This window comes from Bufo gargarizans, chromosome 6, assembly GCF_014858855.1.
Source record: "Bufo gargarizans isolate SCDJY-AF-19 chromosome 6, ASM1485885v1, whole genome shotgun sequence".
Lineage (NCBI taxonomy): Eukaryota > Metazoa > Chordata > Amphibia > Anura > Bufonidae > Bufo > Bufo gargarizans.
This window is the reverse complement of record NC_058085.1, coordinates 127,099,147-127,118,988: the sequence shown is the minus strand read 5'-3', so window position 1 is coordinate 127,118,988 and position 19,842 is coordinate 127,099,147. Positions and strand designations below refer to the sequence as shown.

The following is a 19,842-nucleotide window of genomic DNA, read 5'->3' as shown; positions in this document are numbered from 1 at the left end:
TGGAGACACAGAAACTATTTAAAAAAAAAAAAATATTAGTTTTATTGTAGGCAACCTCAAACTGCGGCCCAGATGTTGTAAAACTATAACTCCCAGCATGCCCAGACAACCTACAGCCATCAGCAGGGCGTCCGTAAAAATCTTCTCTATAAAAATAACATTTAACCCCCCCACCCCCCCACCCCCCCCGATGAACAGCGTTAAAAAATAAAAGGGTAAAAAAAAGCAATTTTTTGTCACCTAACATCACAAAAAGTGTAATAGCGAGCGATCAAAATATCATCTGCACCCCCAATTAGTGCCAATAAAACCGCCATCTCATCCCACAAAAAATGAGCCCCTACATTAGATAGTCACCCAACAAAAAATAAATAAACTGTAACTCCCAGGCTATGGAGATACTAAAATAATTTCTTTTTGTTCCTAAAATGATAATATAGTGTAAAATCTAAATACATTTTAGAATGTAGACATATTAGGCATCGCCGCGTCCATAAGAATCTGCCCTATAAAAATAACATTTGACCAAACCCCTCGGATGAACAGCGTTAAAAATATAAAATTAAAACTGTGCCAAAACACCAATTTTTGGGCAAAATTTTCATTTGAATCCTTTTTTTCCGGTAATAAAGCAAGGGTTAACAGCCAAACAAAACTAAATATTTATTGTCCTGATTCTGTAGTTTGCAGAAACACCCCATATGTGGTCGTAAATGGCTATATAGCCACACGGCAGGGCATAAAACGAAGGGAACGCCATATGGTTTCTGGAAGGGAGATTTTGATGGACTGGTTTATTTACACCATGTCCCATTAGAAGTCCCCCTGATGTAGCCTAGAATAGAAACTCCAAAAAAGTGACCCCATCTAAGAAACTACACCCCTCAAGGTATTCAAAAGTTACTTTACAAACTTTGTTAACTCTTTAGGTGTTCCACAAAACTTACCGTATTTTTCACCCTATAAGACGCACCGGCCCATAAGACGCACCTAGGTTTTTGGGGAGGAAAATAAGAAAAAAAATATTTTTAACCAAAAAGGTGTGCTGTGTGTTTGGTGGGTTTGAAACTAATGGTGGTCTGTGGATGGCACTATTACTGGGGATCTGTGGATGACGGACACTGTTATGGGGGGGATCTGTGGATGACAAACACTGTTATGGGGGGATCTGTGGATGACGGACACTGTTATGTGGGATCTGTGGATGACGGACACTATTATGGGGGGATCTGTGGATGACGGACACTGTTATGGGGGGATCTGTGGATGACTGACACTGTTATGGGGGGATCTGTGGATGACTGACACTGTTATGGGGGGGATCTGTGGCTTGCACTGTTACAGGGGGGGGGATCTGTGGCTGACACTGGTACAGGGGGGGATCTGTGGATGGCACTGTTACAGGGGGATCTGTGGATGGCACTGTTATATACCGTATGTGCCATCCACAGACCCCCCAGCCCATAACAGTGCCATTCACAGATCACCCCCCCTGTAACAGTGCCATCCACAGATCGCGATCCGAATCCCCATCCCCCCCCGCCCGCTGCCGCCGCCGCCATACAAATATAAGATGTCACATTGAATTAATAGATATTAAACATGCCCCCCAACTCCTATTACTACCTCACATCCTACGGTAATCGCTTCTGTAAAATTCAGGCCGGGCGGCCGGCGCGTCTCACTGACGTCACTTGCCTGCGCCGCCTACTTCATTCATAAAGTAGGCGGCGCAGGCACGTGACACGAGTTACGCTGCCGCCCGCCCGGCCTGAATTCTACAGAAGGATTAGGATGTAAGGTCGTAATAGCAGTTGGGGTGCATGTTTAATATCTATTACTTGAATTTAAGATCTTATACCGGAGCAGCGGGGCGGTGCTATACTACACTGACTGCACCGCCCCGCCGCTATTGCCGGCCCCCAGCTCCTCCTCCCAGTCCCTCCCCGAGTCCCCGCTCTACCCATACATCGCAGCTTGCAATGTAAAACTGGCAGCATTCGCCCCATAAGACGCAGGGGCATTTCTCCCCCATTTTGGGGGAAGAAAAAGTGCGTCTTATGGGGCGAAAAATACGGTAATAGCGAATGTAGAAACAATTTTTGAATTTTTTGTTACCTTGCCTCCAAAAAGTATAATATAGAGCAACCAAAAATCATATAAAATAGTTCCAAAACAACAACCACCTTATCCCGTAGTTTTCTAGATGGGGTCACTTTTATGGAGTTTCTACTTTAGGGGTGCATCAGGGGGCTTGAAAGGGTACATGGTATAAACAAAACCAGTCCTGCAAAATCTGCCTTGCAAAAACCATATGGCGTTCCCCTCCTTCTATGTCCTCCCTTTTGGCCAAACAGTAGTTTAGGACCACATATGGGGTGTTTCTGCAAACTACAGAATCAGGGCAACCCATATTGAGTTTTGTTTGGCAGTTAAACCTTGCTTTGTTCCTGGAAAAAATGGATTATATTGGAAAATGTTCCAAAAAATCTAAATTCTTAAATTTTATGTCCATTTGCCATGAAGTCTCGTGGAAGACCTAAAGGGTTAACATAGTTAGTAAAATCATTTTTGGGTGGTTTCTATTACGTAAGCCTCACAAAGTGACTTCAGAGATGGACTGGTCCATAAAAAGTGGGATTCGGAAAATTTCTGAAAAATGTAAAAATTTGCTTCTAAACTTCTAAGCTATGTAACATCCCCAAAAAATAAAATGGCATTCCCAAAATGATACAAAAATCTCAGAACGGCCTGGGTAAGTCAAAGTGTTTTAAAGTTATCAGCACTTAAAGTGACATTGGTCAGATTTGCAAAAAATGGCCAAGTCCTTAAGGTGAAATAGGGCTGAGTCCTTAAGGGGTTAAGGTTTTGAAACTTGTAGGATATATTTTTGGAGGTTGTGTACAATCCTGTGTTTTTAATCAAGATGGAATAAAGAATTTTGCAAGTGCCAGAATGGACTTACAACTTTGTCAGTCACATGACCATGTCCATGCAGTTCTTTCTTATTTCCTGTGATCTTATGTCTATGGGTGTGTGAGGTCAGCAACAGGAGCAGAGATAGGGGTGTGTCTATGTAACTAACTGTTGAGAAAAGCAATAAACTAGCTAGGTGTTAGGGGTGGCATTGGAGCTGCATATGAAAAAGGAGAAGTGCATCATGGGTTTGGTTGGATGCAGCAACTGGAAGTGCTACATACAGGATGGAAGCAACCAGAGAGATTTGTTTATATTGTGAAAACGGGTCAGGAGAGTCTAAGTTGAAAAAAAAAAGCATGGGGAAGATGTACATAAGGTAAGTGACTACATGACCAGGTAATTAGAGATAAGCAAGTTGTTCCAAAATTCAATTCGCCAATTCGGCGAATAATAAAAAAAAATTGGTGCAATCCGAAGATATTTTGGAGAATTTTCTTAAACAAAACTGCTATTTCCGGGCTGCAGAGAGCCTGTATAGTGATTTAGAACACTGTGCCTTGCAGTAACACACATAGGGAGTCTGCTGTGGTAGTGAAATAACACATAGGGAGTCCTTATGACATGCAGGTGACAGGCGTCGCTCTTAGAATCACTGCACACTTCACTTATTTGGGCAGTTACGGGGCCAAAACTGACCAAATAACTCAAGTATGAACTCGGCCTTACAGGTCGATGTTAGCGCCAAGAAGAAGCGTACTCCTTTTACACAGTCATCAGCTGATTCCACATAGATGTCTACAGAACCTGTTCAATTAAACACGTATACAAGTAGAGCCTCCCTGACAGTGTGGGGAGGGTGTCAGCAGCAAGTTTGCGTAGACGTCACTGATTATTTTGCCCTTCCTCTGATGCGTCAGAACAATAACCCCCAAAAAACAGATCCTGTGTGTAGCAAACGAGGTACAGAACAGCATGACACCGCCATGCCCTACACATGTGGTATGCTGGAGGGGCACTGTTAATTGTCCCCGCAGTTGAGGCTGAGGACACGGTGGGACAATTCATTATTATAAAAATAATGTTCTTGGCGAGACTTTTGATTGCTAGGGTTTGGTTATCTCGAAATTACTTCATGGGTTAACCTGGTTAATAAGATTAAGAGATATGAAAACATTCTATATAAGTAGAGAAATACTGGGGAAACATGGACAAAAATTTGGGGAGAATGGAAGGTTTAAGGTTTTCCTGCCTTCATTACCTTATTATTCCCTCCGTTTTCGCTAATTGATGGGGGTGAAGCGAGACGCATTACAAGGTTGGGTTGGGTATGAACAGGGGGGTTTATTAGGGGAAAAATATATAATAATGTTTTGCTTTTGGTGAATTGTATTGTTTTCATTTCTAATAAAATTTTAAATAAAAATAAAAAGATGAGCAGCATATCACACACTGAGAGTGAAGGGAGCAGGGTCCCCAGCAGCACAGAGTATTTCAGGAGCGTGCCGGTTGTGTTGGAAATCTTATAATACAGTGAGGAACCGCACTCTATTCAAGTGTGTCACCGGTGCCAATCAAGGGCTTATTAAGCCATTTATCATGAGAATGAAGTATTGAGGCACTCAGGTTCTTTTTGCAATTTAAATGAAATTTATTTCATGAATTAATCTCTGCATCATCCATTCGCCCGTGGTATATATAGGAGCATTAAACAACAGAATATTTCTGACCAAACGTTTCGGTCACGGTGGACCTTCGTCAGTGGTCATATTATCTGAGTGATGTATGGCTGTGTTCTGGGGCGCTGGATGCAGGGGCCCAGAACACATCCATACATCACTCAGATAATATGACCACTGACGAAGGTCCACCGTGACCGAAACGTTTGGTCAGAAATATTCTGTTGTTTAATGCTCCTATATATACCACGGGCGAATGGATGATGCAGAGATTAATTCATGAAATAAATTTCATTTAAATTGCAAAAAGAACCTGAGTGCCTCAATACTTCATTCTCGTGTTGGAAAGGACAGACAGGATTACTGGTTCTCAAAAAGCTTAGAATCAACTTCGAAAAATATATGTGGTGTGTGAGGACACCATCATGATAGGACGGGTATTCCATCCAGGGGCAGATTGTATATGTGGGCGACATACAGAATATAACAAAGAAAAAGGATTGAAGAAGGGGACAATTCGATCTGATAATTGGTGGCAGTCCTTGTAATGACTTATCTGTGGATAACCCGCACCGGAAAGGCCTTTATGGGGCAGTGGACAACAGTTTTTTGACTTTCCACGATTACTCAATAAAGTGTTGCCTAAGACAGGAGAGAATCGGCCAGTCTTCTGGTTATTCGAGAATGTGGTTGAGATGGAGAAAGCATTCCAAAAAACTATTTCTCTCCATCTGGAGATGAATCCTGTCAAGATTGATGCAAGTGCAGTATTGGCTGCTCATCGAGCCAGATACTTCTGGGGGAACCTGCTTGGCATGGACAGGCCCCTAGTAGCTACAGACAATGAGAAGACAAAGGTTCAAGATTGCTTGAAGCCCGGAAGAGTCGCAAAGTTCATCAAGATTCAAACCATAACTACCAGCCCCTGGTCTCTTCGTCAGGGAAAACATCACGAGTTCCCAGTCATCATGGATGGGAAGGAGGATATCCTGTGGTACACGGAGATGGAGAGGGCCTTTGTACCCCCCCAACACTATACGGACGTCTCAGAAATTAACCGCTGCTCCCGACATAAGCTCCTGGGAAGGTCATGGAGTGTCCTGGGTCATCCGGCATCTATTCGCCCCGCTGAAGGATTATTTTGAAAGTGTGGAAAAGCCACACGGGGCCACAACGCTGCAGATTTATCATGGAGACAACAGATTTTATAATATTACATTATTATATAAAGAAAGAAAAAAATGAAGCCCCTTCGTCACCCGGCTCCCAAGTGTGATCAGCTACATCATCATCATCGAGTACTGTCTGCACGTCACTGATGTTCTCCTCAACTATCTCTGGGTCAGGAGCCTGACCACTCGCAACACCAGCTCCCACGCCACTCTCCTCATCACTACTTGCCCGACTAGTTCAGGAAGCGGCGGATGACTCCTCCACATCTTGGCTTGCCAGTAGCTGCTGACTGTCTTCTAGTAGCTCGGCATCACTGTATAGTATAGCTGAGCCCACAGCATACAATACTTCTCTGGCTGAGGGAACAGAAAAGGACAGAGGCAGGTTGAGGACAGGAAAGGGCACAGGGCCTTCTCCCAGGCAATGCCAACTAAGGGTTGTGTCTGACAAACCTCCCGACTCTTGGCTGGGGGTGTCTGATGTCACTTGTGGCGAAGTCGAAGATCGAGTCAACTATTCAAGATCCGCTGGGTTGCTGGTCAAGACACGACCGCTAGCTGACACTGGGAGCTCAGGCCTCTTGAAGTGACCCCTGCTGCCACGGCCCCTTACTCTGCTGCGACCTCTACCTGCGCCAGAAGCATTTAGGCCTCTACCACTCCCCTATGCAGGGCCTGGCACTTCTCTGTCTGACATACTGTTAGATCAAAAAATAAAATGGAAAATAAAACACCCAAAAAAAGTCAGTAATTTTTTTACAATTTTTTCACCACACAACGGCAAATACTTTTTTTTGTGCCACTAGTACACGCAAAAAAGTGCTTTAGAACATATACCGTATTTTTCACCCCATAAGACGCACTTTTTCCCCCCAAAAAATAAGGGGAAAATGCCCCTGCGTCTTATGGGGCAAATGCTGCCATTTTACATCGCAGACTGCGATGTATCAGCTGGAGGGGGAAGGGAGGAGGGGCCGGTGTCATGCAAATGCGGCGAGTTCGATGCGGTTACTGTACTCCGGCCCCGCCGCTCACTCACTTCCTTAATGCCTAAACCTTTTATAATAATAACTTTAATTGAAGTTCCGATTCCCAGCCCCATCTGTACTACTTACTAAATGTCCTGTAGCAGGGAGAGTAGGGCGGGCGGCCGTAACTCACTGACGTCACGTGCCTGCGTTGCCTACTTTATGAATGAAGTAGGTGGTGCAGGCACGTGACATCAGTCAATTACAGCCGGCCGCCCGCCCTGTTCTGCCTGCTACAGGACATTTAGTAAGTAGTTCAGATGGGGCTGGGGATCGGAACGTCAATTAAAGTTATTATTATAAAAGGTTTAGGCAATAAAGCAGCGAGTGAGCGGCGGGGCCGGAGTACAGTGACCGCACCGGACCCGCCGCATTTGCATGCCACCAGCCCTCTCCCACAGGTTTAGCTCCGGTATATTAGGGCATCTGTGGATGCCACTATTGTGGGGTGGGGGATATGTGGATAGGACTGTTATGGGGGGGGGGGGGATCTGTGGATGGCACTGTTATGGGGGGGTGATCTGTGGATGGCACTGTTATGGGGGGTGATCTGTGGATGCCACTATTATGGGGTGGGGGATATGTGGATGGCACTGTTATGGAGGGGATCTGTGGGTGACACATATATAGCAGTGCCATCCACAGATCACCCCCATAACAGTGCCATCCACAGATCTCCCCCCATAACAGTGCTATCCACAGATCACCCCATAACAGTGCCATCCACAGATCACCACCATAACAGTTCCCCCCTCAGATCCCCCCATAACAGTGCCATCCAAAGATCCCCCATAACAGTGCCATCCACAGATCCCCCATAACAGTGCCATCCACAGATCACCCCCCATAACAGTGCTATCCACAGATCACCCCCCATAACAGTGCCATCCACAGATCACCCCCCATAACAGTGCCATCCACAGATCACCCCCCATAACAGTGCCATCCACAGATCACCCCATAACAGTGCCATCCACAGATCACCCCCATAACAGTGCCCCCCTCAGATCCCCCATAACAGTGCCATCCACAGATCACCCCCATAACAGTGCCATCCACAGATCCCCCATAACAGTGCCATCCACAGATCCCCCGTTATGTGCCATCCACAGATCCCCCATAACAGTGCCACCCACAGATCCCCCCATAACAGTGCCATCCACAGATCCTCCCCATAACAGTGCCATCCACAGATCCCCCATAACAGTGCTACCCACAGATCCCCCATAACAGTGCCACCCACAGATCCCCCCCATAACAGTGCCATCCACAGATCCCCCATAGTAGTGTCATGCACAGACCACCATTAGTTCAAAACCCACCAAAAGCACACCTTTTGGTTAAAAATATTTTTTTTCTTATTTTCCTCCTCAAAAACCTAGGTGCGTCTTATGGTCCGGTGCGTCTTATAGGGTGAAAAATACGGTAACTGCACCGCTGAACGGCAAATTATATATATATTTTTGCCACTAATACACGCCAAAAAGGGCTTTAGAACATATAACTGCACCGCTGAGCAGCAAATAATTTTTTTTGCCACTAATACATGGTAAAAAGGGCTTTAGAACATGAAAATAGACCCTTATTTTTTCCACTTGCCACAAAAGACTTTAGAACATATAACTGCACCGCTGAAAGGCAAATAATATATATTTTTTGGCCACATATAATTGCAGCGCTAAATGGCAAATATATATATTTTTTCCACTAATACACGCGCTGTAATTTTCTCGCTTCACCACACAACGGCAAATACTTTTTTTTTTGTGCCAGTAATACACACCAAAAAGGGCTTTAGAACATATAATTGCACCGCTGAACGGCAAATATATATTATTTTGCCACTAATACACGCCAAAAAAGTGCAATTTTCTCACTTCACCAGACAATGGCAAATACTTTTTTTGCGCCACTAATATACACCAAAAAGGTCTTTAGAACATATAACTGCACTGCTGAACGGCAAATATATTTTACTTTTTCCACTAATACACGCAAAAAAAGTGCTTTAGAACATTTAACTGCACCGCTGAACGGCAAATAGGCCCTTATTTTTTTCCAATTGCCACAAAAGGCTTAGAGCATATAACTGCACTGCTGACCCCAAATAGGTAATTTTTTTCAACTTGCCACAAAAGGCTTTAGATTTATAACTGAACAGCTGAAAGGCAAATAATATATATTTTTGGGCCACTAATACACGCCACAAAAGGGCTTTAAAACATAAAACTGCACCATTGAAAAGCAAATATATATTTATTTGCCACTAATACACACAGCAAAAGGCTTTAGAACAGATAACTACACCCCTGAGCGGCAAATATATTTTTTCTTTTTCCACTAATACATGCCACAAAAGGCTTTACAACAGATAACTGCACCGCTGAGCGGCAAATATATTTTTTCTTTTTCCACTAATACACACCACAAAAGGCTTTACAAAAAATAACTGTACCGCTGGGTGGCAAATATATATTTTTCTTTTTCCACTAATACACACCACAAAAGGCTTTACAACAGATAACTTCATTCCTGAGTGGCAAATATATATATTTTTTTTCACTAATAAACGCCACAAAAGGCTTTACAACAGATAATTGTTTTTCTTTTTCCACTAATACACGCTATAAAAGGCTTTACAACAAATAACTGCACCGCTGAGCAGCAAATATATTTTATCTTTTTCCACTAATACACACCACAAAAGGCTTTACAACAGATAATTGCATCGCCGAGCGGCAACTACATTTTTCTTTTTCCACTAATACACACCACAAAAGGCTTTACAAAAGATAATTGCATCGCCGAGTGGCAACTACATTTTTCTTTTTCCACTAATACACACCACAAAAGGCTTTACAAAAGATAACTGCACCGCTGAGTGGCAAATATAATTTTTCTTATTCCGCTAATAAATGCCACAAAAGGCTTTTCTTTTTCCACTAATACACACCACAAAAGGCTTTACAACATATAATTGCACCGCTGAGTGGCAAATATATTTTTTCTTTTCTGCTAATACACGCCACAAAAGGCTTTACAACAGATAGTTGCACCACCGAGCGGCAACTATATTTTTCTTTTCCCACTAATACATACCACAAAAGGCTTTACAACAGATAACTGCACCGCTGAGCAGCAAATATATTTTTTTCTTTTTCCACTAATACACGCCACAAAAGGCTTTATAACAGATAACTGCACCGCTGAGCGGCAAATATATTTTTTCTTTTCCCACTAACACACGCCTCAAAAGATTTTACAACAGATAACTGCACCGCTGAGCGGCAAATATATTTTACTTTTGCCACTAATGCACAACAAAAAGGGCTGTAATTTTAGCACGTCACAACACAACGGCTAATAGGCCCTTTTTTCCCCACGAATTACAAGCCAAAAAATGCTTTAGAATATATAACTGCACCACACAAGTACAAATAAGACATAAATATTTCCTTGTAATAAACCCTGTTAATGCCTGTATCAATCAAAACTTGCACCCTCAAAAAAATGGTTTGCTGGAATTACAGAGCTGTATAATGGCAATTTGGATCCCAAGTCAGTGCTGCAAGGTGTAATAGGATTGTTCCTATTACCCAGGCTATAACCTCCCCTACTGAACCCTTTTCAACATATAAGCTGTGGACTCTATTATTAGGCAGACAGACAAGGTCATCTGTCACCGAGACCTTGAATGCCGAACAGTGTGTTGTCTGCCAGGTGTTCGGGTTTGGCATATTGGGGATCGGATTGACAGATTCCACAGTGCACTATTTTGGTTGTGCATAGACCACTATAGCCGTAGGCATGGTTATGCAATCAACCATAGTGCACCTGAAGTGGATCTCTTCTTTACTGTCTCCACACCTGAGTGGTACCACGGATCGTGGTCCTTCTTGTGTTACCTCGATCCGCCACAGGAATTGTGGATACACTCTGGTCACTTTGATTTTTATATAGTTAGTAGGTTTCCTTTCCTATATTTTTTGCATATTTAATAAAGTATTAGTTTTATCTAATTCCCATAGCGTTCCTTCCTTTTGATACTGTCCCTTATAGACGCTTAATAGGTAAAGTAAGGTCTATAGGCTTGGAAAGTATAGTTTGTAATTGGATTGAAAACTGGCTGGAGGACCGTGTCCAGAGAGTTGTGGTCAATAATTCCTATTCAGAATGGTCCCAGGTTATAAGTGGTGTACCCCAAGGTTCAGTGCTGGGCCCTTTATTATTTAATTTATTAATTAATGATATTGAGGAAGGGATTAATAGCACCATATCTATTTTTGCATGTGATACTAAGCTGTGTAGAACTGTGCAGTCTATGGAATATGTCCATAAACTACAAGCTGACTTGCTCACTCTGAGTAATTGGGCATCAACTTGGCAAATGAGGTTCAATGTGGACAAATGTAAAGTTATACATCTTGGTAGTAATAATCTCTGTGCTTCATATGTCCTAGGTGATGTAGCACTGGGAGAGTCACTTGTAGAGAAAGATTTGGGTGTCCTTGTGGATGGTAGATTAAATTACAGCATACAATGTCAATCAGCTGCTTCTAAGGCCACCAGGATATTGTCATGCATTAAACAAGGCATGGACTTGCGGGGCAGGGATGTAATATTACCACTTTACAAAGCGCTGGTGTGGCCTCATCTGGAATATGCAGTTCAGTTCTGGGCACCAGTCCATAGAAAGGATGCACTGCAGCTGGAAAAAGTACAGATGAGAGCGACTAAACTAAAAGGGAATGGAGAATGGAGGTTCTTAGTTATGAAGAAAGGTTAAAATAATTTAATTTATTTAGTCTTGAGAAGAGACGTCTAAGGGGGGACATGATTAACCTATACGAATATATAAATGGGCCATACAAAAATACTGTGAAAAGCTGTTCCATATAAAATGCGCTCAAAAGACAAGGGGGCACTGCCTTCCATTGGAGAGGAAAAAGTTCAGTCTCAAAGCGTCAAAGCTTCTTTACTGTAAGAAGCTGTGAAATAGACTTCCTCAGGACGTGGTCACAGCAGGAACAGTGGACAGTTTCAAAAAGGGTTTAGACGAATTCTTAAAAGTAAAAAAAACATTAATGCTTATGAAAACGTGTAGAAATCTGAGTCTCACTTCCTTCTGGGTTTCGCGTCCCCACCTATCCCTTGGTTGAACTTGATGGATGTATGTATTTTTTCAACCATATTAACTATGTAAGTATGAATGATTCCTCCCTATCCTTTCTCTACACCTTGAATAAAAAAATTTTTAAGCACAGTGAGTTTTTTTCTAACACTAGCGCCTGCAGATGTCTCTCCCTGCACTAAGTACACTGGTAAATGGAAGAATCTAAGATGGCTGACGCTAGTTATAGGGCTGTGACATCACGGGGCTGGCTGCTAATTGGCTGCATGCATGACATTATGGGTGATCCCACATTCCCAGAGTTTCTTTGTCCATGTCCTCACACGTGCAGCAGCCATTTTAGTAAAAAAAAGCATTTCGTTACCACGAATCACGAGGAAATTCGGCTTTGGTGCGATAAAAAATTAGCTTCAATTTGCTCATCTGTAATCTTGTAAAACACCTTAAAGGTGTACAACAAATGTGTGTGAGAGTGATAGAGAAATATCTTGTGAAGATGGCACTATGGGGGCTGAGGTGGTCAATTTTACTGTGTAGGGCACAAAAAGGCACTTTTACAGTGGGAGCACTAAATGGGTTACCTGTAACGACTGTAGGCAGGGTCAGACAAGGACAGTGAGCCCTAAGGCTATTACCCAGCCCGCTTTCCCTACCTACTTGCAGTACGAGCCCTACAAAGCTAGAACACAACTGGTCGACGGTGCCTACGTTATATAAGTGCAGAGGCGGACTAACAAACAAAGACAGACAAACACAATACAGAATAATATATAAATAGGTCAAAACTAGTCGGGCTATGCAGTACCAAATGAGAGACAAAGAGTAGTTCAAAGACAAGCCAAGACGGACTTCCTAGTACCAAAGGAGAGCTAGAGAGTGGTCAGAAGCACGAGCAATCCAAATAAGCACAGAGAAAGAACCAGAAACACAGCTAGTGAGTCAAAGACTATCACTGGCACTGGTGTATGGCCAGGAAGGGATTTAAATAGAGAGCTGAGTCCCTGGATCAGAACCTGATTGGCCCATGACTTGGAGCTCCATTAGTCAAAAACACTTGCACACAGTAACAGAGCAGCTGAGCAATCAAACCACTGCTAATCTCTCGCAGCACACACTCGCTTCATGGAGATACTTAGCATTGCATCCTGTTGCTAAGGATGTTGTTGCATCTCCAGCAGCGTGTCTCTCCCAGTGCACAAGTTTGTTACACTACAGATAAAGGTTTGTGACCCAGCCTACTGCGAGTTTGGATCCACCCACACCATGAGGCCAATTTTAGACCATTTTAGGGTTACTTTAAGATCCTAATATGATCCCAAGACATAATTAATAATTAATGCTCTAACTTACATTACCTGCATTTACAAGTGGCAATTGTCATTAATATGAACATAAACAATTGGTAATGCCACATTCGTCCCCATACAGTATTCATTTGTTGGCATCACATCATCTACTTAGACGGGGCTTTGTGCTGCCAACAAACGATCATCATTAATGCTACATAAAAGATTTGATCCCCTGACAAACGTGTGTGCTTGTGATTACCAGCATGTTTAAATGGGGCAATCATTGGGCGAACGAATGTTCATTCCAAATCACCAACTCATGTAAAAGGGTCCTTACTCTCCAAAGTACCTGTCTCAGTTTTACAATTCGTGAGTTTCAAATTAGGTAGATCTGGGAGATTATTCGGCAGAAGGTAATTTTTTCATATTACTGTGTTGAGGAATGTTTGAGTTTTCTTTTGCATCACTGAATGTAGTCATCTCTATCTTCTGAAGTACACAGAGACTGTATATAAGACATTTCTCCCCAATCCCCAATCTTGAGACCATGGCTAAAGATTCAAAGTCTAAAGGAACAAAGGACCACCAATGAAATGCTATTATCAAAGCATGGCAGACATAGGGATACCCTATAATCCCTATACTTGATGATCCCTTCACTCATCCAGTTCATCCGCACAAGCAGATTTGTGGAAATCTATGTAGGCCACTCTTCTTTTAAAATGAATTAACAATACAAAACAAATTCATTGGCAGCTATACTCACCTAAAAAGTAAGAAGATGCTGATGGCGCTCACGAGTGCTAGTAAAGAGGCTGCATACCCACATGTGTACAGGATCTTCACTGTGTAGAAATGACCCTTCTAGAACATAAAGTTATAGCAATAAAAACTTATTTTCAGCACTCATGTAAAACTTGGGTTCACAGTTTATTTTGGGGGGAAGGGGCAGCACCACATGTAACCACATGTGCAGGTAACAGATCATGTCACTAGGTAGCTCTGGGCTAAATATTAAAGGGGTTTCATTGGGCCCAGCATGACCCATCAACCCACCATAATTAATTGTAACTAGAAAGTTTACAATATATTTGCTAGCTCAAAGTTGCATAGATGGGCTGCCCTGGAACCCAGTGACACGACATGCCTCTGTTTGGAAATCTGCTAATGTCATGTCCATCAAAAACAAGGTTTCTGGTGTGGTGTATGAACAGGCATGTTGCTTCCACAGACAGGACAGGGGACATGCTGTGGAGGAGCCAAAACTATCTGTCTGCCTGTCGCATGCACAACTTCCCCATCCACCAGGGAGATTAATGGTTCGCACCCTATTCACAGCACCTCCCCTATCCGGGGCTGTGGAAGTGACATGCTCGTTCACAGACCAAACCATAAACCTGGCCCTCAGACTGAGGACATGCCATCTACAGATGTAGGAAATCCACAGAGAGGTATGTCATATGACTGGGTTCCAGAGCAGCAAATCAAGGCAGCTTCAAGGCAGTAATTATATTGGAAACTTTTTTCTGCAGGCAAATTATGACTGCGATTCTCATCGAGTAACCACAGCCCCTCAACCTCTGCTGAACGTATCTGAACATACATGCCTAAGTCTTTATTTGCATATATTGTATACCGTTATTAAGTATATGCATTTAGCTTTGTTTGCTGGAAATGCACGTGATTTACCCTCACATACTAAATACCGTCATCAATTACGGGCCTATCTGTTGGTAACATTGCTATCTTAGTCTCATTTTGCCCTTTATTGTACATTTATATATATCTTACTTCTTTCTTAAAACATGTTTTATTCTAGACTGCCTATTCAATATATCCTCTGAGGAACCTAATATGGGGAAAAATATGGGATTTGCTCAGGTTTATACTAAGGAGAGATAGACATGGGTTCGTGAACAGAGTGAATCCACCATCAGGGTTCATCTCTGGGTTGAGGCATTAGAAAGGGACAATATAAGGACAGTTTTCACTTGCTCAATCTCAATGCCTTCTCTCTGAGATATATAAAATGTTGGTTTAGTTCTTTTTGTTCTTTTAGTCTTTTGTTTTTTGTATATTAATTTTGTATGATTTATGATTTGGGAGAAGAGCAGCTCACATCTTTGAGCCTCTTATTCATTTTTGTAACATTAAAAGTTAAGTTTTATTTGGTTCATGCCTGCTATGCGCCAAAAATTATGACTAATTATCGTGGGTTGATAGCCTCACGGGGTCCCAGAAGACCTCTTTAATAGTTCAACTATATCATGTGGTTGTCCTGTTCAGGCACATGTCTACAACATCTAACAAAAAAAACTAGCCAATAAAAGCTGTCTGAGGAATCAGTTCCTTGAACTGATTTTGTGTAAATCACTGTTTACTGCATGGAAATCTGCAGTCATTTTTGTTCCTGCGTTTATTTCCCACTGAAGATGAAATGTGGAAAAACTGAATAACATAGCATGATAACGACTCTCTTCATGGATGATTAGTCTGGGTAAAGTATAGCGCTATCTGGGTACTGTTTAGCACTACAGTATAGGACACTATAGATTTCTGTTGAGGTGCATGGACTTCCCAAAGATGTGCCTAACTTATGACAAGTACTGAATGATAATCTTGCCATAAATTAGGCGTATCCTCCAGCAAAACAGGGGATATCAAGACTGGTGTAGCATACGCTGGTTTTGATAAATCTACCCCATATGCCTCTATGCGGAAAAAGTACTGAACTTTCAGGTCACGGGTACCATAGGACCCTATGTGAGTCCAGTGTAGGATCATGGAAGATACCTCATTTTTAAGCTGAGAATGGAGAGTTGTACAGCTTACAACAATAAACTCACAGGTTTTCTAATGCAAGCCTGGGTAGAGCACTTTAAGTGGTGGTTGGGAGGAGGTAGGTACCCAAAGACCAGTCAGTTCTTTTACCCAGTTGGGAGGACAATACCAACTCTAAAAGTCCTGGTCTGTACTGGCCTCATTGACCTGTACTTCTGTCTGGCCAGATACTGGGGGGGGGGGGGGGGGGGATTTATCATTCCCCCCACACACTTTTCTGGCGTAGAAAAAAATAGTAAACCCCTCTTTATGACTTTTTAAACGCTACTGTGACAATATTTTGTCACATGTGGCATTCCATGCACCTGCTCCTCACCAGTGCCCAACTGACACTTTGGTGTGAACAGCTAATTGGCCAACTGACACTTTGGCGGGTAACCGGCCACCCCCACAGACTTTTCTGAGGTGGGTTACCCAGTGTATTTCTATTGTTATTACTTCATGTTATCAGTTTCTGCTATATGTGGCAGATCACATTTGTACTTTGTATCAATGGAAACAGCTTAACATTTAATCACTTGATACTTCAATATAACCAGATAATTACTTTATGTCGCCCTTCAGTGTGCATTATTGCGATCCATTACATATGATACCATCATACTCTCCCACCAGTAGATATAGAGGATAAATGTGCAGTATGAATATAATCAGATAATCGTCAGTTACTATGGAAACAGATGTAACATTCCGTATGACATTTTCCTGTAGCTGCACATGTAAATTGTAATAGGGTGCACAGTATGAATAATATCACAGTGCTATGCGTTTTACTTTTATTGAGAAGCATGTGGGGCTGATAAAAAGGACATTTATCACCAGCTGCTGTCACAGTGGTTTGACCATGTTTTTAAATAAAATCAAATAAAACATTAAATATAAAAAAAACTGTAAACAATAATTAAATATGTATAATAACAATTGTATAATAATATATAATAAAAAGTCTGATAACTAAACATCTATAAAACAAATAAAATGTTTAGTTCAATAACCCCTGTTTATCAATTCTGGATTGTGCTACTTGTTCAAATTAACATTTTTTTTAATTGTTTTATAAATTAGTAGTTTCATCCATAAAACAATTTAGATAGATAGATAGATAGATAGATAGATGATAAATAGATAGATAAAGATGGATAGACATGATAGATTGATTGAATGATATGATATAGAGAGATCGATAGATAATAGAGATAAACAGAGATGGACATCTATATCAGTAATAAGGCCTTGTGCACACGACCGTAGTTTTAGTCTGCGTCCGATACACATTTTTTGGGGGGTTCCAACGTGGGCCAATTCATTTCTATGGGACTGCAAAAAATGTGGACAGCAGGCGAATGTCATCCGTGTGCTGTCTGCATCCGTGTGTCCGTCCAGCAAATCATAGAACATGTCCTATTCTTGTCCATTTTGCGGACAATTTCTGTATCCAATTTCTACTACTGGGACCGAGAAAATAGCGGGATGCACACAGCTGGTATCCGTATTTTGCGGATCCATGGTTTGAAGATGACAAAACTAATATGGCCGTGAGCACAAGGCCTAAATGTAACAATATTCCGCCTCTGACTTGCCTTTTCATCTGTCTCATTGCTGGTGTTAAAGAAGCAGGCCTTCAGATATGGAGGGGCGTGAGCCGTCCAGCCACTGGCTGTGCAATTTCTAGAGATGGCGACTGGAGAAAGAAATTGCGTCATTGGCTTTGTAGAATGAAGCAATTTTAACAATAACTCTGTGGCTATACTACATTTTTAATTAGAAGCAATTACAAAAGTTTTCAGATCCAGGCGCTGCCTTAAAAAAATATACAATTTTTTCATGGGACAGCCCTTTAAGACTGATGGACAGAGCGTAATTTTTAATGTGAGAAGGTTTGACAAATGGAAGTTTGATAAGGTACATGGTCTGTTTACTTTGGCCTTAACTAGAAGGTTTCTATAACTCCCACGGGGGTGAGGAAAAGAAGCCATCCGGGTTTGGAATTTTCATCTGATACTTGGACAAAAGATCTTTTGTTCAAAGAAGGATCATTTGTGGATGAAAGATGTTTCACTTTTGGCCTGGTTTCACTGAACGTGTATGGCCAGTTTGAACAACTTTAATGGCTAATATGGACCAAAATGTGTATGGCCGTGTCTATAAAATGAATGTTCACCAGGTGATTTTTTTATTTTACTGCTGTTCAACCAAATGTTTGGCCACCTTAAAGGGATTCTGTCACCTCCCCTCAGCCAAAAAACGATTTAAAAGCAGCCATGCAGCACAGCTTACCTGGATTAAGCTGTGCTGTTTAATCTTGAAATCCGTCCAGCAGTTACTTTAAAAAACGACTTTGATCAATAAGGAAATGCGTCCTGAAGGTGCCCAGAGGGGCGTTTTTTTCTTCCTAGTGAGCCCAGTACCGCCCCTCTTTCAGTGCCCAGCCCGCCTTCCTTGTATTTTCTAACTGCCGCCCCCAGCCTGCCACAGCCTCTCCTGCCTCTCCTCCCCCTCCCTCACGCCGAACGAAGTCTCGCACAGGCGCAGTACCCACTGAGGGCTGCGCCTGTGCGATCATCAGGAGACTGAGGGCGGCAGCTTCATCTTCGTCACTGGGCATGCGCCGAGCCCAGTGACGTCCGATGCTTGCTCTTCCCTGCTGACTGAGGGAAGAGCGAGCATCGGACGTCACTGGGCTCGGCGCATGCCCAGTGACGAAGATGAAGCTGCCGCCCTCAGTCTCCTGATGATCGCACAGGCGCAGCCCTCAGTGGGTACTGCGCCTGTGCGAGACTTCGTTCGGCGTGAGGGAGGGGGAGGAGAGGCAGGAGAGGCTGTGGCAGGCTGGGGGCGGCAGTTAGAAAATACAAGGAAGGCGGGCTGGGCACTGAAAGAGGGGCGGTACTGGGCTCACTAGGAAGAAAAAAACGCCCCTCTGGGCACCTTCAGGACGCATTTCCTTATTGATCAAAGTCGTTTTTTAAAGTAACTGCTGGACGGATTTCAAGATTAAACAGCACAGCTTAATCCAGGTAAGCTGTGCTGCATGGCTGCTTTTAAATCGTTTTTTGGCTGAGGGGAGGTGACAGAATCCCTTTAAGACCAATATCCACTATTATCTGAACCTTCCACTCCGAATTCCAGGACTTTTCTAGAGCTGCACCAGTTCTCCAGAGTGTGCTACCCAAGACAATCAGGTTTATTCACAACATCAGACTCAGCACAGAAAAACGCACCAAAATCGCATCTTGTGCACGCATCATTTCATAACAAAACACATATGGGGTCATTTATCAAATTAGTGTAAAGTACAACTGGCTTAGTTGTCCATAGCAACCAATCAGATTCCACCTTTCATTTTCCACAGGAGCTGTCAAAAATGAGAGGTGGAATCTTATTGGTTGCTATGGGCAGCTAGGCTAGTTCTACTTTACAACAGTTTGATAAATGACCCCATTAGTTCAAATAATAGTCCATACTTTACATATAGTCCGATGTGCAGATTTGGTTACATCAGAATTCAGCACACATCAGGATTCAGCCCAGCAAGCATGTAGCAGCCCCCTTTATCAGGACCCCCAAAACGTAGTTGCTACATGCTTGCTGGGCGCTATGTGTGCTGAATCCTGATGTGATGTAACCCAGTTTGCACATCAGACTATATGTAAATTATGGACGATGATTTGAAGTATGGGGGTCTGTGGCAGTGAAGCTGCCAGAGAGCCATATGAGGGCCATTGAAATGGTATCTTACCCAGAGGAAGCTGGATGAGAATAAGGCCGAATGCACACGGCCACTGC

At 42.6% G+C, this 19,842-nt stretch overlaps 1 protein-coding gene across 1 annotated transcript in view; it reads right to left on the bottom strand.

Moving 5' to 3' along the window:
• The window catches only part of LOC122942041 (vasoactive intestinal polypeptide receptor 1-like), a 206,122-nt gene that overhangs the window by 74,602 nt on the left and 111,678 nt on the right, over positions 1–19,842 (bottom strand). The window contains exons 4-5 of the mRNA XM_044299535.1: positions 17,637–17,737; positions 13,982–14,079 (exon numbers count right to left, since the gene is read on the bottom strand). Of these exons, the coding sequence (XP_044155470.1) occupies positions 13,982–14,079; positions 17,637–17,737 (199 nt within the window). The remainder of the gene's footprint in view (positions 1–13,981; positions 14,080–17,636; positions 17,738–19,842) is intronic.